At 39.0% G+C, this 18697-nt stretch overlaps 1 protein-coding gene across 1 annotated transcript in view; it reads right to left on the minus strand.

Moving 5' to 3' along the window:
- Positions 1-17243, minus strand: part of LOC130167804 (voltage-dependent T-type calcium channel subunit alpha-1H-like) — a 19288-nt gene extending 2045 nt beyond the window's left edge. The window contains exons 1-27 of the mRNA XM_056374298.1: positions 17101-17243; positions 15506-15824; positions 14809-14901; positions 13845-14005; positions 13512-13566; positions 13287-13412; positions 12928-13076; positions 12661-12846; positions 12423-12540; positions 12153-12308; positions 11927-12025; positions 11724-11822; positions 11460-11545; positions 10869-10992; positions 10565-10633; positions 10149-10333; positions 9820-9946; positions 9483-9608; positions 8815-8904; positions 8484-8664; positions 8208-8365; positions 7959-8068; positions 7670-7800; positions 7588-7596; positions 7485-7543; positions 7282-7360; positions 6851-6972 (exon numbers count right to left, since the gene is read on the minus strand). Of these exons, the coding sequence (XP_056230273.1) occupies positions 6851-6972; positions 7282-7360; positions 7485-7543; positions 7588-7596; positions 7670-7800; positions 7959-8068; positions 8208-8365; positions 8484-8664; positions 8815-8904; positions 9483-9608; positions 9820-9946; positions 10149-10333; positions 10565-10633; positions 10869-10992; positions 11460-11545; positions 11724-11822; positions 11927-12025; positions 12153-12308; positions 12423-12540; positions 12661-12846; positions 12928-13076; positions 13287-13412; positions 13512-13566; positions 13845-14005; positions 14809-14901; positions 15506-15824; positions 17101-17243 (3360 nt within the window). The remainder of the gene's footprint in view (positions 1-6850; positions 6973-7281; positions 7361-7484; positions 7544-7587; positions 7597-7669; positions 7801-7958; positions 8069-8207; positions 8366-8483; positions 8665-8814; positions 8905-9482; positions 9609-9819; positions 9947-10148; positions 10334-10564; positions 10634-10868; positions 10993-11459; positions 11546-11723; positions 11823-11926; positions 12026-12152; positions 12309-12422; positions 12541-12660; positions 12847-12927; positions 13077-13286; positions 13413-13511; positions 13567-13844; positions 14006-14808; positions 14902-15505; positions 15825-17100) is intronic.
- Positions 17244-18697: the final 1454 nt, after the last annotated feature.

Below are 18697 nucleotides of genomic sequence, written 5' to 3' on the forward strand. Positions count from 1 at the left end.
TGTGCCTGACTATACTATGACGTTTTTTGCCATTTTTATGCCTTAATATACTATGACATTTTTTGAAATTTTATGCCATACTATACTATGACGTTTTTTGCCGTTTTTATGCCTTATTATACTATGATGTTTTTTTGAAATTTTATGCCATACTATACTATGACGTTTTTACCATTTTTATGCTCTACTAGAATATGACTTTTTTTTGGCATTTTTATGCCTTACTATACTGTGACGTTTTGTGCCTGACTATACTATGATGTTTTTTGCCATTTTTATGCCTTATTATACTATGACGTTTTTTGAAATTTTATGCCATACAATACTATGACATTTTTGCCATTTTTATGCTCTACTAGAATATGACTTTTTTGGCATTTTTATATGCCTTACTATACTTTGACGTTTTATGATATTTCACGGAGTAGTGTACTGATATTTTATATACCTTGCTATACAATGAGTTAGTGATCCAGCAGCATGGTGGTGCGATGGTTAGGACTATAGCCTCACACTGAGAAGGGCAAGGGTTCAAACCCTGTTTTTAGGCTTTTATATGCTGTGACATTTTTGCGCCATCCTAAACTATGATGTTTTTTCACATTTTTATGCCTTACTATACAATGATGTTTTCATGACATTCTATGCCTAATGGACAATAACCTTTTATGATCATGGATTAGTATGCTAAGATATTCTTAATATCATTGCTATACCATTAAATTGTGATGCAGCAGCATTGTGGTACAATGGTTAGGATTGTTGCTTCACAATGAGAAGGTCATGGGTTCAAACCCTATTTTGGGGCTTTACTCTCTCATGATACTTTTTGATATTTTCACACCACAGTATACGATGAATTGTTTTTCCATTTTTATGCCTTACTATACTATAATATTTTATGCCTCACAATACTATGATTTTTTATGATATGTCACGGAGTAGTATACTGATATTTTATATACCTTACTATACAAGGCATTCATAATGTAGCAGCATGGTGGTAGAATGGTTAGGACTAGTCCCTCACACTGAGAAGGGCAAGGGTTCAAACCCTGGTTTCAGGCTTTTATATACTGTGACATTTTTGCGCCATCTTATACTATGATGATTTTTGATATTTATATGTCTTACTATACAATTATGTTTTCATGACATTTTATGCCTAATGGACAATCTTTTTTGATATATCATGGGTTAGTATGCTAAAATATCCTTAATATCATGCTATACCATGAGCTTGTGATGCAGAAGTACTGTTGTACAATGGTCAGGACTGCTGCCTCACACTGGCAAGGTCATGGGTTCAATCCCTGGTTTGCGGCTTTACTGTCCTATGTTCCTTTTTGATATATTTTTTGCCTTACTATACTATGATGTTTTTTGCCATTTTTATACCTTATGATACTGTGATGTTTTTTGGCGTTTAATGCCTTACCATACTGTGACGTTTTTATGACCTTTGATGCCTTTATATACTATTATGTTTTTGTGACATTTTATGCCATACTATACAATGACATTTTTTGAAATTTTATGCCATACTATACTATGACGTTTTTTGCCGTTTTTATGCCTTATTATACTATGATGTTTTTTTGAAATTTTATGCCATACTATACTATGACGTTTTTTGACATTTTTATGCTCTACTATAATATGATGTTTTTTTGAAATTTTATGCCATACAATACTATGACGTTTTTTGACATTTTTATGCTCTACTATAATATGACTTTTTTTGGCATTTTTTTGCCTTACTATACTGTGACGTTTTGTGCCTGACTATACTATGACGTTTTTTGCCATTTTTATGCCTTATTATACTATGACGTTTTTTGAAATTTTATGCCATACAATACTATGACGTTTTTTGATATTTTTATGCTCTACTATAATATGACTTTTTTTGGCATTTTTATGCCTTACCATACTGTGACGTTTTTATGACCTTTCATGCCTTTATATACTATTATGTTTTTGTGACATTTTATGCCATACTATACAATGACATTTTTTGACATATTCAAGTCACGCTATATGATTACATTTTTTGACATTTTTTTGCATTACTATACTTTGATTTTTTCATGACATTTTATGCCTAATGGACAATCTTTTGTGATATCTCATGGATTAGTATACTAAAATATCCTTAATACCTTGCTATACTATGAGCTTGTGATGTAGAAGTATTGTGGTACAATGGTCAGGACTACTGCCTAACACTGACAAGGTCATGCGTTCAATCCCTGTTTTGGGGCTTCACTGTCCTATGCTGCTTTTTGGCATTTTTATGCCTTACTATACTATGACGTTTTTTGACATTTTCACGCAATAGTACACAATGAAGTTTTTTGGCATTTTTATGCCTTACTATATTGTGACGTTTTATGCCATACTATACTATGATGTTTTTTGCCATTTTTATGACTTAATATATTATGACATTTTTTGAAATTTTATGCCATACTATACTATGACGTTTTTTCAAATTTTATGCCATACTATACTATGACGTTTTTTGACATTTTTATGCTCTACTATAATATGATTTTTTTTGGCATTTTTTTGCCTTACTATACTGTGACATTTTGTGCCTGACTATACTATCACGTTTTTTGCCATTTTTATGCCTTATTATACTATGACGTTTTTTGAAATTTTATGCCATACTATACTATGACGTTTTTTGGCATTTTTATGCCTTATTATACTATGATGTTTTTTTGAAATTTTATGCCATACAATACTATGACGTTTTTGCTATTTTTATGCTCTACTAGAATATGACTTTTTTTGCCATTTTTATGCCTTATTATACTATGATGTTTTTTTGAAATTTTATGCCATACAATACTATGATGTTTTTTGATATTTTTATGCTCTACTATAATATGACTTTTTTTGGCATTTTTTTGCCTTACTATACTGTGACGTTTTGTGCCTGACTATACTATGACGTTTTTTGCCATTTTTATGCCTTATTATACTATGACGTTTTTTGAAATTTTATGCCATACAATACTATGACGTTTTTTGATATTTTTATGCTCTACTATAATATGACTTTTTTTGGCTTTTTTTGCCTTATTATACTATGATGTTTTTTTGAAATTTTATGCCATACAATACTATGACGTTTTTTGATATTTTTATGCTCTACTATAATATGACTTTTTTTGGCATTTTTTTGCCTTACTATACTGTGACGTTTTGTGCCTGACTATACTATGACGTTTTTTGCCATTTTTATGCTCTACTATAATATGACTTTTTTTGACATATTCAAGTCACGCTATATGATTACATTTTTTGACATTTTTTTGCATTACTATACTTTGATTTTTTCATGACATTTTATGCCTAATGGACAATCTTTTGTGATATCTCATGGATTAGTATACTAAAATATCCTTAATACCTTGCTATACTATGAGCTTGTGATGTAGAAGTATTGTGGTACAATGGTCAGGACTACTGCCTAACACTGACAAGGTCATGCGTTCAATCCCTGTTTTGGGGCTTCACTGTCCTATGCTGCTTTTTGGCATTTTTATGCCTTACTATACTATGACGTTTTTTGACATTTTCACGCAATAGTACACAATGAAGTTTTTTGGCATTTTTATGCCTTACTATATTGTGACGTTTTATGCCATACTATACTATGATGTTTTTTGCCATTTTTATGACTTAATATATTATGACATTTTTTGAAATTTTATGCCATACTATACTATGACGTTTTTTCAAATTTTATGCCATACTATACTATGACGTTTTTTGACATTTTTATGCTCTACTATAATATGACTTTTTTTGGCATTTTTTTGCCTTACTATACTGTGACGTTTTGTGCCTGACTATACTATGACGTTTTTTGAAATTTTATGCCATACTATACTATGACGTTTTTTGCCATTTTTATGCCTTATTATACTATGATGTTTTTTTGAAATTTTATGCCATACAATACTATGACGTTTTTGCTATTTTTATGCTCTACTAGAATATGACTTTTTTTGCCATTTTTATGCCTTATTATACTATGATGTTTTTTTGAAATTTTATGCCATACAATACTATGATGTTTTTTGATATTTTTATGCTCTACTATAATATGACTTTTTTTGGCATTTTTTTGCCTTACTATACTGTGACGTTTTGTGCCTGACTATACTATGACGTTTTTTGCCATTTTTATGCCTTATTATACTATGACGTTTTTTGAAATTTTATGCCATACAATACTATGACGTTTTTTGATATTTTTATGCTCTACTATAATATGACTTTTTTTGGCTTTTTTTGCCTTATTATACTATGATGTTTTTTTGAAATTTTATGCCATACAATACTATGACGTTTTTTGATATTTTTATGCTCTACTATAATATGACTTTTTTTGGCATTTTTTTGCCTTACTATACTGTGACGTTTTGTGCCTGACTATACTATGACGTTTTTTGCCATTTTTATGCTCTACTATAATATGACTTTTTTTGACATATTCAAGTCACGCTATATGATTACATTTTTTGACATTTTTTTGCATTACTATACTTTGATTTTTTCATGACATTTTATGCCTAATGGACAATCTTTTGTGATATCTCATGGATTAGTATACTAAAATATCCTTAATACCTTGCTATTCTATGAGCTTGTGATGTAGAAGTATTGTGGTACAATGGTCAGGACTACTGCCTAACACTGACAAGGTCATGCGTTCAATCCCTGTTTTGGGGCTTCACTGTCCTATGCTGCTTTTTGGCATTTTTATGCCTTACTATACTATGACGTTTTTTGACATTTTCACGCAATAGTACACAATGAAGTTTTTTGGCATTTTTATGCCTTACTATATTGTGACGTTTTATGCCATACTATACTATGATGTTTTTTGCCATTTTTATGACTTAATATATTATGACATTTTTTGAAATTTTATGCCATACTATGACGTTTTTCCATCCATACCTTCAGCTGAGGGACCCCTGAGGGTTAATAAATCCCATGAACCGCTATTTAAATTACCACTATTATGTTTTTTTCTGTGCTAATTTTAATATTACTGGGGAGGAGAGCAACGCGACTAGAAGTGACAGCGAGAGAGGGCTAGTAGCTTCTCCTCTTCTCTGTCTCAGCGGAGACCGTCACAACTTCATTCACTCATTTAACAAAACAAAAAAAAAAGCAACGAAGGAAGCATTAAATGGACTTACATATTTAAGACCTAACTAAATGTAATTTAAGACCTAACATGCGGCTAATGTAAAGCTAGCAGAGCTTGGAGAGTTGGTTATCTGGTTGCTAGGCGCACGCAGGCACGCACCCAGGTCAGGAGCTGCCGTTGCCATGGCAATGTGAAAATCTGCCCAGAATTTGGCTTCTACATGGCTTCAAACAACTGCAAATTATGAGAAAACCGTTACTTCTTTTCATAAACCGAAAAGACCGTGCCAGACACTGAAGCCAGAAGTTTCTACAGTCTCTATTTTATTCAGATATTCCTTAAAATGAGTGCGTAAGCTCAGTGCGAAGACAGAGTGAGACTCTTTTGAAAAAAAAAGACGATTACATTAGGTGTCAATGAGAGTGAGACAGGTATTGCTGCCGGACTCGGCACCCCCGTTTAAATTTTGTGCAGACCCTGCCTGTCAAAGTTACATTTTATGAATCCCAACAACTATGTCTACATTTTCAGAAAGAATTATTTGTCTCCTTTTTACGGTTTGGCCGCGAGCTCGAGTTAAAAATAAAAATAAAGGTTATTTTTTACTGCTTCACGCACTCTAGCCAACTGACGCTTTCACTCTAACTTTGAAGAAAAAGTGATTTGCACTCCTCCTTTGAGTGCTCCCAGTTTGAAAAGTTTACATGTTATGTAAAAACAGTTCCTGTCTTTTTGAGAGAGCAGAAGTTTTCCTCCGTTTTATAGTTTGAATCACATTTCTACATGCAGGTATGAGAGAGCTGGGTGACTCAGAAAAAAGGTGCAATTTTGTAGAAAAAAGGTGGGTTTCTAAAGAAAATTCCAATGCATTTCTAATGCATTATTTATTCCCAGTTTTTTGGGAATAACTTTGGGAAAAATTTGAATTTTAACCACAAAAGTCATAGCACCTCTTTCGGGATCAAGATGCACGTTTTTACCGGGGTTTTCTCAAAGCTGCGGGACAAGTTACGCGCCGAAATTTGGCGGAAGAATAATAAACCCGAAACAGAATATTCCGCCCCGAGGCACTCCTCTCAGCTATTCTAGCTGTAGAGGAGTGCCTCAGAGCTGAGCACCTGTGGCACTAATAATAATTATTATTATTATTATAATAAAACTAAAACACTCCTGCCCTATAATTAGAACAAAACTATGTACAGAACTGTGACTGCTGAAAATAAATAGAAAAAGACTCGAAAATCACAGAGTGTATAGATTAGTGTAAGAGGTGCCAGAGTTTCTTTAACAGTGAAATGGAGACTTCCCATGAAACCTTGTATCGTGAAGATTCATCCACTGACCTCATGCAGTTCACTAAAACAAAACTTTTTAAAACAACCTGCACGTCGTCCTATCAAATCACACTATAGAGGAATCGCTCTCTCACTGGCTGGAACAACCTGACACCTACGACACAGGTGTTTGTGTTCAGGTATAAATCAACGCACCAATATTAGACTGAACAAACTGTGTTTTGAATTTGATCACATATGTGTAGGGTATAAGTTCAGTTGTTGTGTTTTATCCCTTACATACTTTTGGACGTGACTGCTCTCTCAGTGGGTAGGTGGATGTGTGTGCATGTATGAGTGTGTGTGTGTGTGTGTGCATGTATGAGTGTGTGCGTACTTTCAAAATCCCGCTCCAGTTGTCTCCGGTGCACACCTGGTAGAGTGTGAGCAGGGCCAGTCCAAAGTGCTTGAAGTTGAAGTACCGATGTAAACCAAGGCACGGGTGATCGTCGCTGCATTCTGATCAACACATGTACACAACAGACACACACACACAGTGGTTTTGTCTTTCTGCACTGTGGACAATAAAAATCCTTCAGCGCTGTGTTTGACTCAGCAGATAAAAGTTTATTCATCCCAAAAATGAGATGTGCAAACAGCATCAGCTTCAGATTCAACAGTTTAGAGACAGAACAGAGCTCCACACAGGTGAGCAAAGATGGGATCTGTTTTTGTGTGTGTGTGTGTGTGTGTGTGTGTGTGTGTGTGTGTGTGTGTGTGTGTGTGTGCTTGCGTGCGTGCACGTGCGTGTGTGTGTGTGAGACTGACCTAGGCTGCCAAAGAGCTCCACTCCCAAAACGGCGTAGATGAAAAAGAAGAACATAAAGAGCAGGCAGATATTTCCAACCTGGAATCAAAGAAACTCATGGACTCAGCAAAACAAAAGCATTCACACTCACTTTACATTTGTAATGAATCAACCCCACACTGTGTGTGTGTGTGTGTGTGTGTGTGTGTGTGTGTGTGTTTACCTGTGACAACGTTTTGATGATGGTTGTCATGAGGACTCGGATCTTCTTGGCCTTCAGCACTGAAGAGAGACACAGGAACTGTTCACACCCAACACTCACACACACTTGAGAACTAATATGATTTCAGTTTGGTGTGTGTGTGTGTGTGTCTTTGTGTGTGTGTGTGTGTGTGTGTGTGTGTGTACCTTGTGCAAGTCTTAGTGCTCTAGTGACTCTAAGGATGCTGGGATTGATAGGAACTGTTTTCATCATTTTCATCCTGAGTACGATGCTGATGATGGAGACCAAGACCACAATGATGTCCATCAGATTCCACCTACACACACACACACACACACACACACACACACACACACACACACACACACACACACACACACAAACACACACACACACACACACAGTCATGTTAACAATACCTAATACACAAAAGCGAATAAGGAAGTTGAATTCTGGCTAATTGTAGCGTGTTACCTGTTAGTTATGAATCTCCACACGCCAAAGGCCACAAGCTTCAACAGGACTTCGATGATCAGGAAGACAGTTAACACGTAGTAAGACCTCTCTATCAGATTCTCTATGTACTGAACACACAGGCAAACACAGGTTTAACTCTGTGCCCTCACAGAGTCCATGCTCAGTCAGTGTTTGAATATCCTCTACACAGTGTCCATGTGTTAGTGTGTGTGTGTGTGTGTGTGTGTGTGTGTGTGTGTGCATTACCAGAGATTGACCATAATGTTCCAAAGCCATGAAGATGACACTGAGGACGATTGTGAGGTTCATGATGAGATCCAGGCCGTTGCTGACACACACACTGTGGATGAACTGACGGATGGGGGAGTAGTTGGTGTAATATGGCGCCTGCTCAACCTCCGTATCTGTGAACATGCACAAACACTCAGAGATGCAGACATTCACAATTGATAATTATATATATGTGTGTAAACTCAAACACATACATGATACATAGATGGGGAACTAACTCTTTCTCCTTACCCCTGACTTGTTCTGGCCGTGCCCTTCCTCTCTCCTCCTCTTGATCCCGTCTTTTTTGCTCCTGCTGACACTGGTGGAAGGTCTCCACCATCACGCCGATGAACATGTCGAGGAGAAGGAAGCTCATTATCATGAAGGTGATGAAGAACAGCAGCATCCACTTGTTACTGTTCCTTACAGGCTGAAAGTAGAAGAGAAAAGACCAAATTAAAATGACAGGACTGATTTGTTCCACTGCTGTTTGTAAAGCACAGTATAATGTAGTGCAATCCATCACTATGAACATCAGGCCTGTCCATCCTTGCCTTAACATGTAGAAACATAAACATACCTGTCGGTCTACTCCCACAGCATCCAGCCCATCATACATGATGTTGACCCAGCCGTCCTTTGAGTACATTACAAACAAGGCCATCAGAGCCTGGACGAGAAACAACAGACAGACAATAACTGCTCAGTCAACACTAGGGATGGGAATCGAGAACCGGATCCAGTTGAGAACCGGTTCCAACTGGTTCGATCCATTGATATCATTTGTCTTTATGCTTAACGATTCACTTATCAATGCCTTCCACTTGGTTCCTTGTCCCTTTCAAAATAATGACGACACGCTTTAGCGAGAGGCAGTCGAGGAGACGAGTAAGTGTGGCTTAATTTGACACAAAATGACGCTAACAGTGCAACATGCAATGTCTGTGGCACTAAGATTTCAAGCAATGGTGGAAACATCAGCAACATGCTGAAGCATTTGTCGACGCAGCACGGCACCTTCTGATTGGCTCACTGACCTGTTGTTACTAGAGCTCCAGAGAGAAGGCTGAGAGAGGAAATGTAAAACTACTTTGAGATGGATTTTGGTTCTTAAAATCACAAATATATCTTCTTAAGGATCAAAGACAAAGTTTCTGCTTGACTCCTCGCTCCTTGTTTCTACCTGCTTCATTTTGTACTGAGATTGATCGCATTAATGTCCAAACCCCACGTCCCTCGGTGCATTACCTGAGGCAGGTTGTCAAAGTTGTACGTCTTCCGCACCCATCGGTAGTCGGCCGACAGACAGTCAGTCTTGCTGGTGATGTTTGTGATGTCCTCGCCCAGACAGTGGAAGAACTTCCCTTTGAACAGCTGCAGTGTTTGTGTGAGATGAAGACAGAGTTTCTGTAGTTACTGTATTTTATTTCTCAGCTGCATGAAAGCTACAAGGCTGTTAAACTATGAACGCCAAGAATAAAAGGAGCACATTCTCAGCAGACAAAGGTCATGTTGTTCATTTTAAAACGTCATTGTCAGTTGGGTAAAAGACATCTACTGTATGTGTGTGTGCATGCCAACCTACCTGCACCCCAAGGATGCCGTAGAAAAAGAAGAAGGCGCAGCAAATGAGAACGATGTTTCCGATGGGTTTGACCGAGGCCATCAGAGCCTCCACAGCCAGCTTCAGCTTCGGGGCTCGTTTGATCACCCTGGAGCCCGCACAGACATTTATTAAAACCAATGCACACACACACACACACACCCACTCACACAACTGACTGAGATATGAAACAGGAAATAAGATGGGATCTGTACACACACACAGACACACACACACACACACACACACACACACACACACACACACACACACACACAGATCATGAAGCTACACACAAATAAAGAAGGTACCTCAGAGGGCGGAGCGTTCGCAGCAGACGTAAAACTTTGAGGAAGCCCAGACTTTTGTTTTTGCTCCTGCTGGCCAGAGAGACGATGATGTCGACAAAAGACAGAATCACCAATAAACCATCCACGTCATTCCAGGAGGACCGGCAGTAGCTGTCCTTCCCATACACCAAACCCAGAGCTACAATCTGGTGTGAGAGCAACAACTCAACAATTAAAATATTATGAAAAATGTTTTTCTTAAAATCAGCTGGAAATCTGAGCTACAAAATCTGTTTAAAGATGATCTAAAATTATAAACCTCGTCCAAACTGATCTCAACATCAGGAAGTAACTGTAATCACCAGTAAGTATAATATGAATGTCATTTCACACTCATCATAGACCTCTGCAGTTAAAAAAACAAAAGTGGTGTTTACCTTGAAAAGCATCTCGACCAGGAAGACGGCAGAGAAAACGTAATTGGACAATTTCAGGATCTGTCGCTCCTGAAGGGCAGAGTGAGATTCATCTTAACCTGTGTGTGTTTGGTATTGTGCGTCATCAAACTCGTATTTTCCATGTAAACTCACACATTTCATGTAGTATGAGTGTACTGTGATCGCACATGCTGTGTGTGTGTGTGCATGCGTCTGTATTTGTTGTACTATGTATGTGTCTGAGTGGATGGGCATGTGTGTGTGCGTTTGCTGACGGTGACTGCAGGTCACACGTGTGTCTCACCCTGCTCGTCGGGTTGATTCCAGGCCTCTCTATAGCAAGGGTGACGCAGCTCAGTAGGATGAAGAGCAGGATCACATAGTCGAATATCGGGTGAGAGATCACACGTTGGCAGAAGATACGGAACCTGAACACAAACACACACAAGCAGCAACAGTGACAACATGAGAGGAAGAGCAAGAAAATGAAAGACACAGTGAAATAAAAGATTAGAAAATATTAAATTATTTCTGATTGATCATCCTGAAGATCATGAGATTTTGCACCGATTGCCTAAAGCTGTCTATCATATGACAGGTTTTCAGTATCACCATCCTGTCAGCCAAAGTATGAAGAAATAACAGGATATAACAGCAAGTCTCAATGATATAAATGTATAAAAATTCATTCACCCGCATAAATGTCTGAATATTAGTAAAAAGATTGAAAAATAATAATTTGGCTAAGTTGTAGCTAAAATCAAAAAAGAAAAAGCAAGAAAAAATATTCAAGACCATTGTTAATGAGATGTAAGACTTTAACACCTTCTGAGGCTTTTTTCTCTGGCTGCACCAGCTCCTTACTAAGTTTTATGTGTGAAGTCCTGAGACTTACCTGTTCTGTGGAGAGAACAGGAAGAAGGACCAGTCCTCATGCTGTCTGCACCAGCGCAGCACTCTCCGGATCCAGCTCAAAGACGTCTGCAGAGGTGAGCAGTTACACATCTGTCAGTGTGGTGCACCAGCAAAATGTTGCTCAGAATAAAGGCAAAGTCATTTTTTTGTAAAATCCAAAATCAGCTTTGATCACGTTTCTTGCTGCTGCATCATTGTGTGTAAAACCTTATGAAATCCCAAACTCTTGCTCTTAGGAACTCACGTCGTGGTCGTTGGTATCTGTAGGTGCAGAGCTGATCACAGTGGGGCTGCCGGATCCACATGGAGGGAGAGGGCAGTCTTCATCGGGTCTAGAGGAACCCTGGAACAACATGAAGTGGAGGTAAACAGATTGATCACTATCTCAGAGACCTCTCACTAGATTCTGAAACCAGAACAAGGAAGCTGTGACTCTGAGGAACTAACATTTGTCTCGTGGTTTTCACTCAGTGAAGACTCGCTCTCAGAAGTCTGGCTGGATGAAGTGGAGCTGATGGAGTCTTCGTCATCAGAATCTGAGGAGTGCTAAAACAAATAGACTTCAGCATAGGTGTGTATACAAGTGTTTGAGTGTGCGTTCCTCAAAGACACGTTGTGTGTGTAAATTATAAAACATCGAGCTCTTGGAGAAAAGTACAACAGAGGTCCTCACTATGGCCTGGAAGCTCTGGACGACTACGCCCATGAGAACGTTGAGGAGAACGTGTTTTCCGACCAAGATGATGGCGAAAAAGTAGAAGAAGGTCCACTGGGAGGTGGCAGCCACGGCATTGTACAGCACCAGATTCCAGTCCTCCTCAGTCAGGATCTACATTGATAGATTTAATCAAAGAATCAAGAAAAAGACAGACAGATTCATGGACAAATAGCATAATGATGGAATACAACGATGATGGCACGGATTAGGACCTCAAAAACTGACCTGAAACACAGTGACCATGGACCACAGTAGGGAGTCAAAATTCATCCGGTCTTTGATGGTGCTTCCGCTCTGGGTCTCGAAGGCAAATTTGCCACCAAACAGGCACATGCCTATCACACTGCACAGAAACCAGACACAATCACTCAAATGTGGTGATTATTATAGCATTAGAACAGCATTGTAAAGGGACAGATATCCACAAACAGACACATGGGGAGGAAGGATTTGGTGCACGTGCCTGAAAATGATGATGACAAACAGCAGCAGCTGGCAGAGCAGAGCTGCCTCCTTCATAGTCGCCTTCAGCACGAGCAGCTGTCTCTTCAGGTAAGGCAGGAAGTGAAGCAGCCGCACAAACCGCAGCATACGAAAAGCACGCAGGACGGACAACCTGCCATCAGCTTTGGCAAATGTCTCCCACAAGCTGAAACCCAAAGAAAACAAACACATTTTAATATGCTCTCTTAAATACTGTATCCATGGGTTTAATTTAGGATCATACTACCTGATGACAACGATGGCAAAATCAAAAATGTTGTTTTGGTCCTTGAAGTACGCCCCCTTGAGGACCAGCAGCTTTACAATCAGCTCCAAAACAAACACGAGAGTGAAGATGTTGTTACTGATCCGTAGCATCTCTGCCACCTGCTTAGGCTGGAGCAAGAGAGAGAGGGAGAGCAAGAGAGAGAGGGAGCAACAGGTCGCACGAGAATGTGGAAATGCAGAGAGAGAAGAGAGAGGCGTGAGAACATAAACAATCAATACAAAATAAGCAACAAGGAAAAAACAGAAACACAGAGCAGTGAACTCCTCAGTTTACTATTCCCTTTACGTTGAATGAGGCAGCAGCACTTTGCTCCTCACCTGCCCGTGGTGTTCTATGGCCATGGCGAGAATACTGAAGAAGACGGCTAACATGATCACCCGGTCAAAGAGTTTGCTGTTGATCAACCTCAGAAGTTTTCTCCTCAATGGCTCCCAGGTATGTTTCTGGAAGACAGGGGGAGTCAGTTAGTGAGCCAAAGGCGCTGCTGCTGCTGATGGTGGTTTCTGCCAAACAAAAAAAAAGAAGCTGTTGACTAGTCTCACCAGTATGCCACCGGTCTCACTCCTGCTGCATACGGGCTGCACCCTGTTACGGCGTCTGTCGGTTGAAAGACAGGACGTGTTATTTATTGACAACAGTCCCCATAGGATCAGAGACAATCTAAAGGCATGTTTGATTTTAAACTTGGGTTAATGTTCATTTCTCTTCCTGAAGCTAGAAGTACTGTTAAACCGACACCAGAGGAAAACATTGCACTGCACATATTGTGCTTGAGGGTTAGGGTACAAAATTATACCACCAGATATCACATCATCAGACTACAAATCTGACCTGCACTTGTCTTAGTTGCAGATACAACCTTTAAACTATCTTACCTGATACAGCTGCAGGCGATGGTCCACAGCCAGCGGAGGAACTGGAGACACAGCTGCACGGCAGGGTTGGCTCGCTGCTCTTTCTTCTGCCGCGTCATGCTCTCAGAGAACTGCGTGGCGATGACAATCGCGCACACGTTCATAATGATGAAGGAGCTCATCTGGTTGAGAAAGTAAAGATATTTAGGGACACTGCACCAGCAACATGAGCACATAATGAATATGACTCGCCTCAACAGAAAAATGATGACAGGGAGATAAAAAAGTTTGGAACCGTATGATTTAGTGGCTGATTTCTTGGAGTAAGTCTTTGGGAAAGTTTGTTTTTCTTGTTGTTTGTGTTCCTTCAATCAAAACTAACCATTTTCTCCTGCTTCTTCTTCTTCTTCTCTTTTTCATGCCCTCTCTCATGCATTTTCTAACTCTCTCCAAACGCATCAAAAGACACGATAAACGCAGCTCACACCACACTTAGAGCTTTAAATAAAGGTTTTAGTAGAACTGCAGCTCAAACAATAACAATGAGAGCAACACAATATGTTTTTATACGTCATTTACCAATACTTCAATTAGGGCTTTAGTTCTCAGTATGTTTTTTTATGTAACCACGACTACCTGGCAGGTTTCATATTGTATATATTGTATAAACTTGTTTGTTATTGAGCACAGCATAACATTTGAATCTACAAGAGAGACATTTTTTTCCAATCCAAACAAGCTGAGTTATTTAAAAAAAAATCTGTAGCATGGTAGGATCAGTGTGAACACTTAGTTTCATTGTTGTCACTGAATTTATTCAACATCGTTTCCAGAACAACAACATGTCTGCCACAGTTATGTTGACCAGAGCTTTCTACAGCCAAAGTTTACCAGTTTATTTTATCAGGTTGTGGTTGGAGACTTAGGAACATGGTCAAACACTAATGTTGTTCACCAACAAAAACTAAGACAAGTTGCTACTTACAATGGTGACGAGCATGAAGAAGATGAAGCTCCAGAAGGAATGAGCATCCATGACAAAAAACAAGATGTCTGTCCAACCTTCCAGTGTGACAACCTGCAGGAGGAGGGAGACAGAACGTGACATGGTCAACAACTAAACAGTGAATAAAAACTTCAATACTGCAGTATGTCCTAAAGAGTGATGACAGGTGCCAGAGGAAAGATAGACTCACCTATGATGATAACGCAGAGAGAGATGATAGAAGATGACAGAGGACCACATCCTCACATGATGCCTGCCTTCTCTAAATTCAGACTGTTACCCTCATCACTGACTGTTACCCTCATCAATGACTGTTACCCCCGTCACTGACTGTTACCCCCGTCACTGACTGTTACCCCAATCATTGTTACCCCCATTACTGACTGTTACCCCCATTACTGACTGTTACCCCCGTCACTGACTGTTACCCCCGTCACTGACTGTTACCCCCGTCACTGACTGTTACCCCAATCATTGTTACCCCCATTACTGACTGTTACCCCCATTACTGACTGTTACCCCCATCACTGACTGTTACCCCCATCACTGACTGTTACCCCCGTCACTGACTGTTACCCCCGTCACTGACTGTTACCCCCGTCACTGACATAAACTGTCAAAGTACAGCTTCAATTTTAAATCCAACATCCACATCTATTTCTGCACATGCTCTTACCTGGAATAAGACGATCAAGGCGTGGCCGATGTTATCGAAACTGGTGACTCCCATGTTGGGGTTGTGGTCCCCGGCGCGACAGATGTTATAGTATGAGTTCCAGTTCACACAGGCGTTAGCCGCGGCCCCAGAGACTAAGAACTTGTTTGCAGCTGAACTGTGGTTGGGAACAGCCAACGAACAGGTTTCCTCATCCCGGATGTAAGGCGGCACGTCATGGCAGCGGCGCATCCCGTTGCTGTGGTCATACGAACAAATGAACGGGCTCCCCTCATCATACTTGGACACATAGTATGGATTTAACCACCCGCTGGAGTTTCTGGACAGAGAAAGAATAACAGCTTATACACACAGCTGCACTGAAGACGTCATTACGTAGCCTTCACACTTCACATGAGCCTGTTACAGTGTCTTTTTGTACTGAGCCAAATTACAAACAGTGGATCGTATTAGTGACACTAATCCATTCCACAACAACTCTGGACCACACAGTCATTACTCCTGCTGTCATCAAATTACCTCAGTTTTTAATACTAGTCCCCCTGCTGCCCTGGGGTCGGACGTCCCATCCATTTTATATGACACTCCAACATTTCAACAACTCCTGTTGTCATCATCACCAGAAATAACACCACCGACATAACTCCAAACAAACTTATGGCGTGAATTTTAACCACCATCTTCCAATTCTCCCTTTCAGAAAACTTTACCAGTGACCTTGAATATTAGCACTTTTAAATGTAAGATCTCTTTTAAACAAGACATTTCTTATTGATGACTGGCTTTTAGATAATAATATTGACTGCATGTTTTTAACTGAGACATGGAGTAACACAGATGTACCAGCTGCCCTTGTTGAAGCATCACCATGAAACAATATTTTATACTCTTTCAGGAAAGGTAGAAAAGGTGGTGGCTCGGCAACCATCTGCTCAGCCCCCCTTGGTTTTAAAGACATTATATTTGATCATTATTCATTCATTCATTATTATTATTGTCTTAACTTTTATTGTTTTTATCACTTAGTGCTCTGTGTGTAAATGGGGGTGACTGGGGTCTCTGTGCCTGTGTGTGTGTGTGTGTGTGTGTGTGTGTGTGTGTGTGTGTGTGTGTGTGTGTTTGATGTGATGATTTTTACTGCTCCTATTCTGTTACTGTTTGTATGAAAAGTGCTATACAAATAAAGTCTGATTGATAGATAGATAGATAGATAGATAGATAGATAGATAGATAGATAGATAGATAGATAGATAGATAGATAGATAGATAGATAGATAGATATGAAGACATACCACAACCTAATGCTCTAAAACAAGATGTAGTATTTGTTATTAAATGTAGTTTTAATATATTTACTGATATCCTACAACTGCCTTATACTACATGTTATTTTGAGCATTTAATTGATGCTCTTATCCACAGAAATGTGAGTTAGTGTCTTGCTCAGCATTCTTTACACATTAAAAGCAGAAAGGTATCTGACTAACATCACATTATTGTGATAAATATGTTCCTATAATTGAGGTCTTGAAGAAGTCAGTCACAAAATACACAAATGCAATTAATAACAGTAAAAAAAACTGCAGTTTTCTTACTCTGGGATGTCGACTCCAAGGAAGCAGCGGTTGCGCAGTTTCCCCGCCCACAGCTGAACTCCCACAATGGCAAAGATGAACATGACAAACATGTAGAGGACGAGAACGTTCACAAGCATCGGCACGGTGTCCAAGAGTATCATCACCATATCTTGCATACCTGCACAGGACAGGGAGACGACTCCATCATAGGTGATATTGTCAGAATATATACTGTATAAATATATATATATATACAGTATATATATACTGTATATATATTGAGATATATACCAGTTAAAAAAAACATCAATTAAAACAAACATATAAATACAATTCACAAATAATGCTACCACAAAAATCAATTAAAACAGGTACAAACTGAAATTAAAAGGTTAGAGATTAAGAATCTAAAATGACCAAGAGGTACCAACAGATTTGTTTTTAAAGTGCTTTGTTAGACAGTTCAGGTGGAAGGTGCAAAGAAGCCAAAAGCAGATCTTCCAAGCTCAGTATGAACTCAAGGGACATGGAGCGTAAGCTAGTCATTAGTCCTGGTCCAATGTGGTCCAGTGGACCAAACTAACATGGATGTTAGATAGATATGAAGCCAGTTTTTCAAGAAGAGCTTCGTAAATAAACAAATACACATGCAAATCTGGCCTCTCAAAGAGAGAAGACCTGTGAGCAGACTGGTAGACTGCATCAAGGAGCTTTAAAGTACCAGCCGAAGCCTGTATTAAAACTGATTAAAAAAAGTTGCCTCAACAACAGGTTTTTCTGCAATGCAACAGGAAGCAGGAAGCCAATCTTTGCCTGGATTTACTCACCAGATTTGATACATGATTCTTAAAGGATAACTTCTCATCAATCCAAATGCCAAGATATTTGTACAGCATGACTCTTTCAATAATGGCGTCACTTTTAGTGGTGATGATGAGATTATCTGAATCAATATTTCTGGCTCTGGAGAAAAGCTTAAATTGAGATTTGTCTGCATTTAAAACTAATTTATGGTGATTAAGAGCAACTTCTAATGCATACAATACAATACAATATAGTTCAATACATACATACACAGGCATAGAGTATGCATGCTCCATATATAAAGTTTGTACACATGATATCCACATCCAGTTCATTTATATCATGGACATGTTATTACATTAGGTTTAAACATAGGTGTAGCGCTGTTGACGCTGCACCATCAGCATCTCAAGTGAGGAAACAGATTGAAGGTTTGACGTTGTTTTATTAGTATTATTTTGTCATTTATTGTAACTAAGCCAGTGGTAGTAGAAGCAGTGCTGATTAATGTTAAAGCACTATAATCGGTGATACTTTATATAATGAATCAAGAATAAAATGCTCATAAATTTATTGGAAAAATAACTTAAAACTAAATACATTTGAGCATTTAACCCTAGCCCATTTTAAATGATCTCTCAGCCACTGCACAGGTCGGACGGTGGGAATGAAAACCATGGGCAACACGTTTTGAGGACCGCTGAGGAGAATGAAAATTGAGTTCTCATCAAACACCACTTACTTGGGACTCTGCCTACGAGTCGCATCAGCCTGAGCGCATGACGGACATGTATCTTGATGCCTTGGGAAG

Source organism: Seriola aureovittata, chromosome 4, assembly GCF_021018895.1.
Source record: "Seriola aureovittata isolate HTS-2021-v1 ecotype China chromosome 4, ASM2101889v1, whole genome shotgun sequence".
In the NCBI taxonomy this organism is placed as follows: domain Eukaryota; kingdom Metazoa; phylum Chordata; class Actinopteri; order Carangiformes; family Carangidae; genus Seriola; species Seriola aureovittata.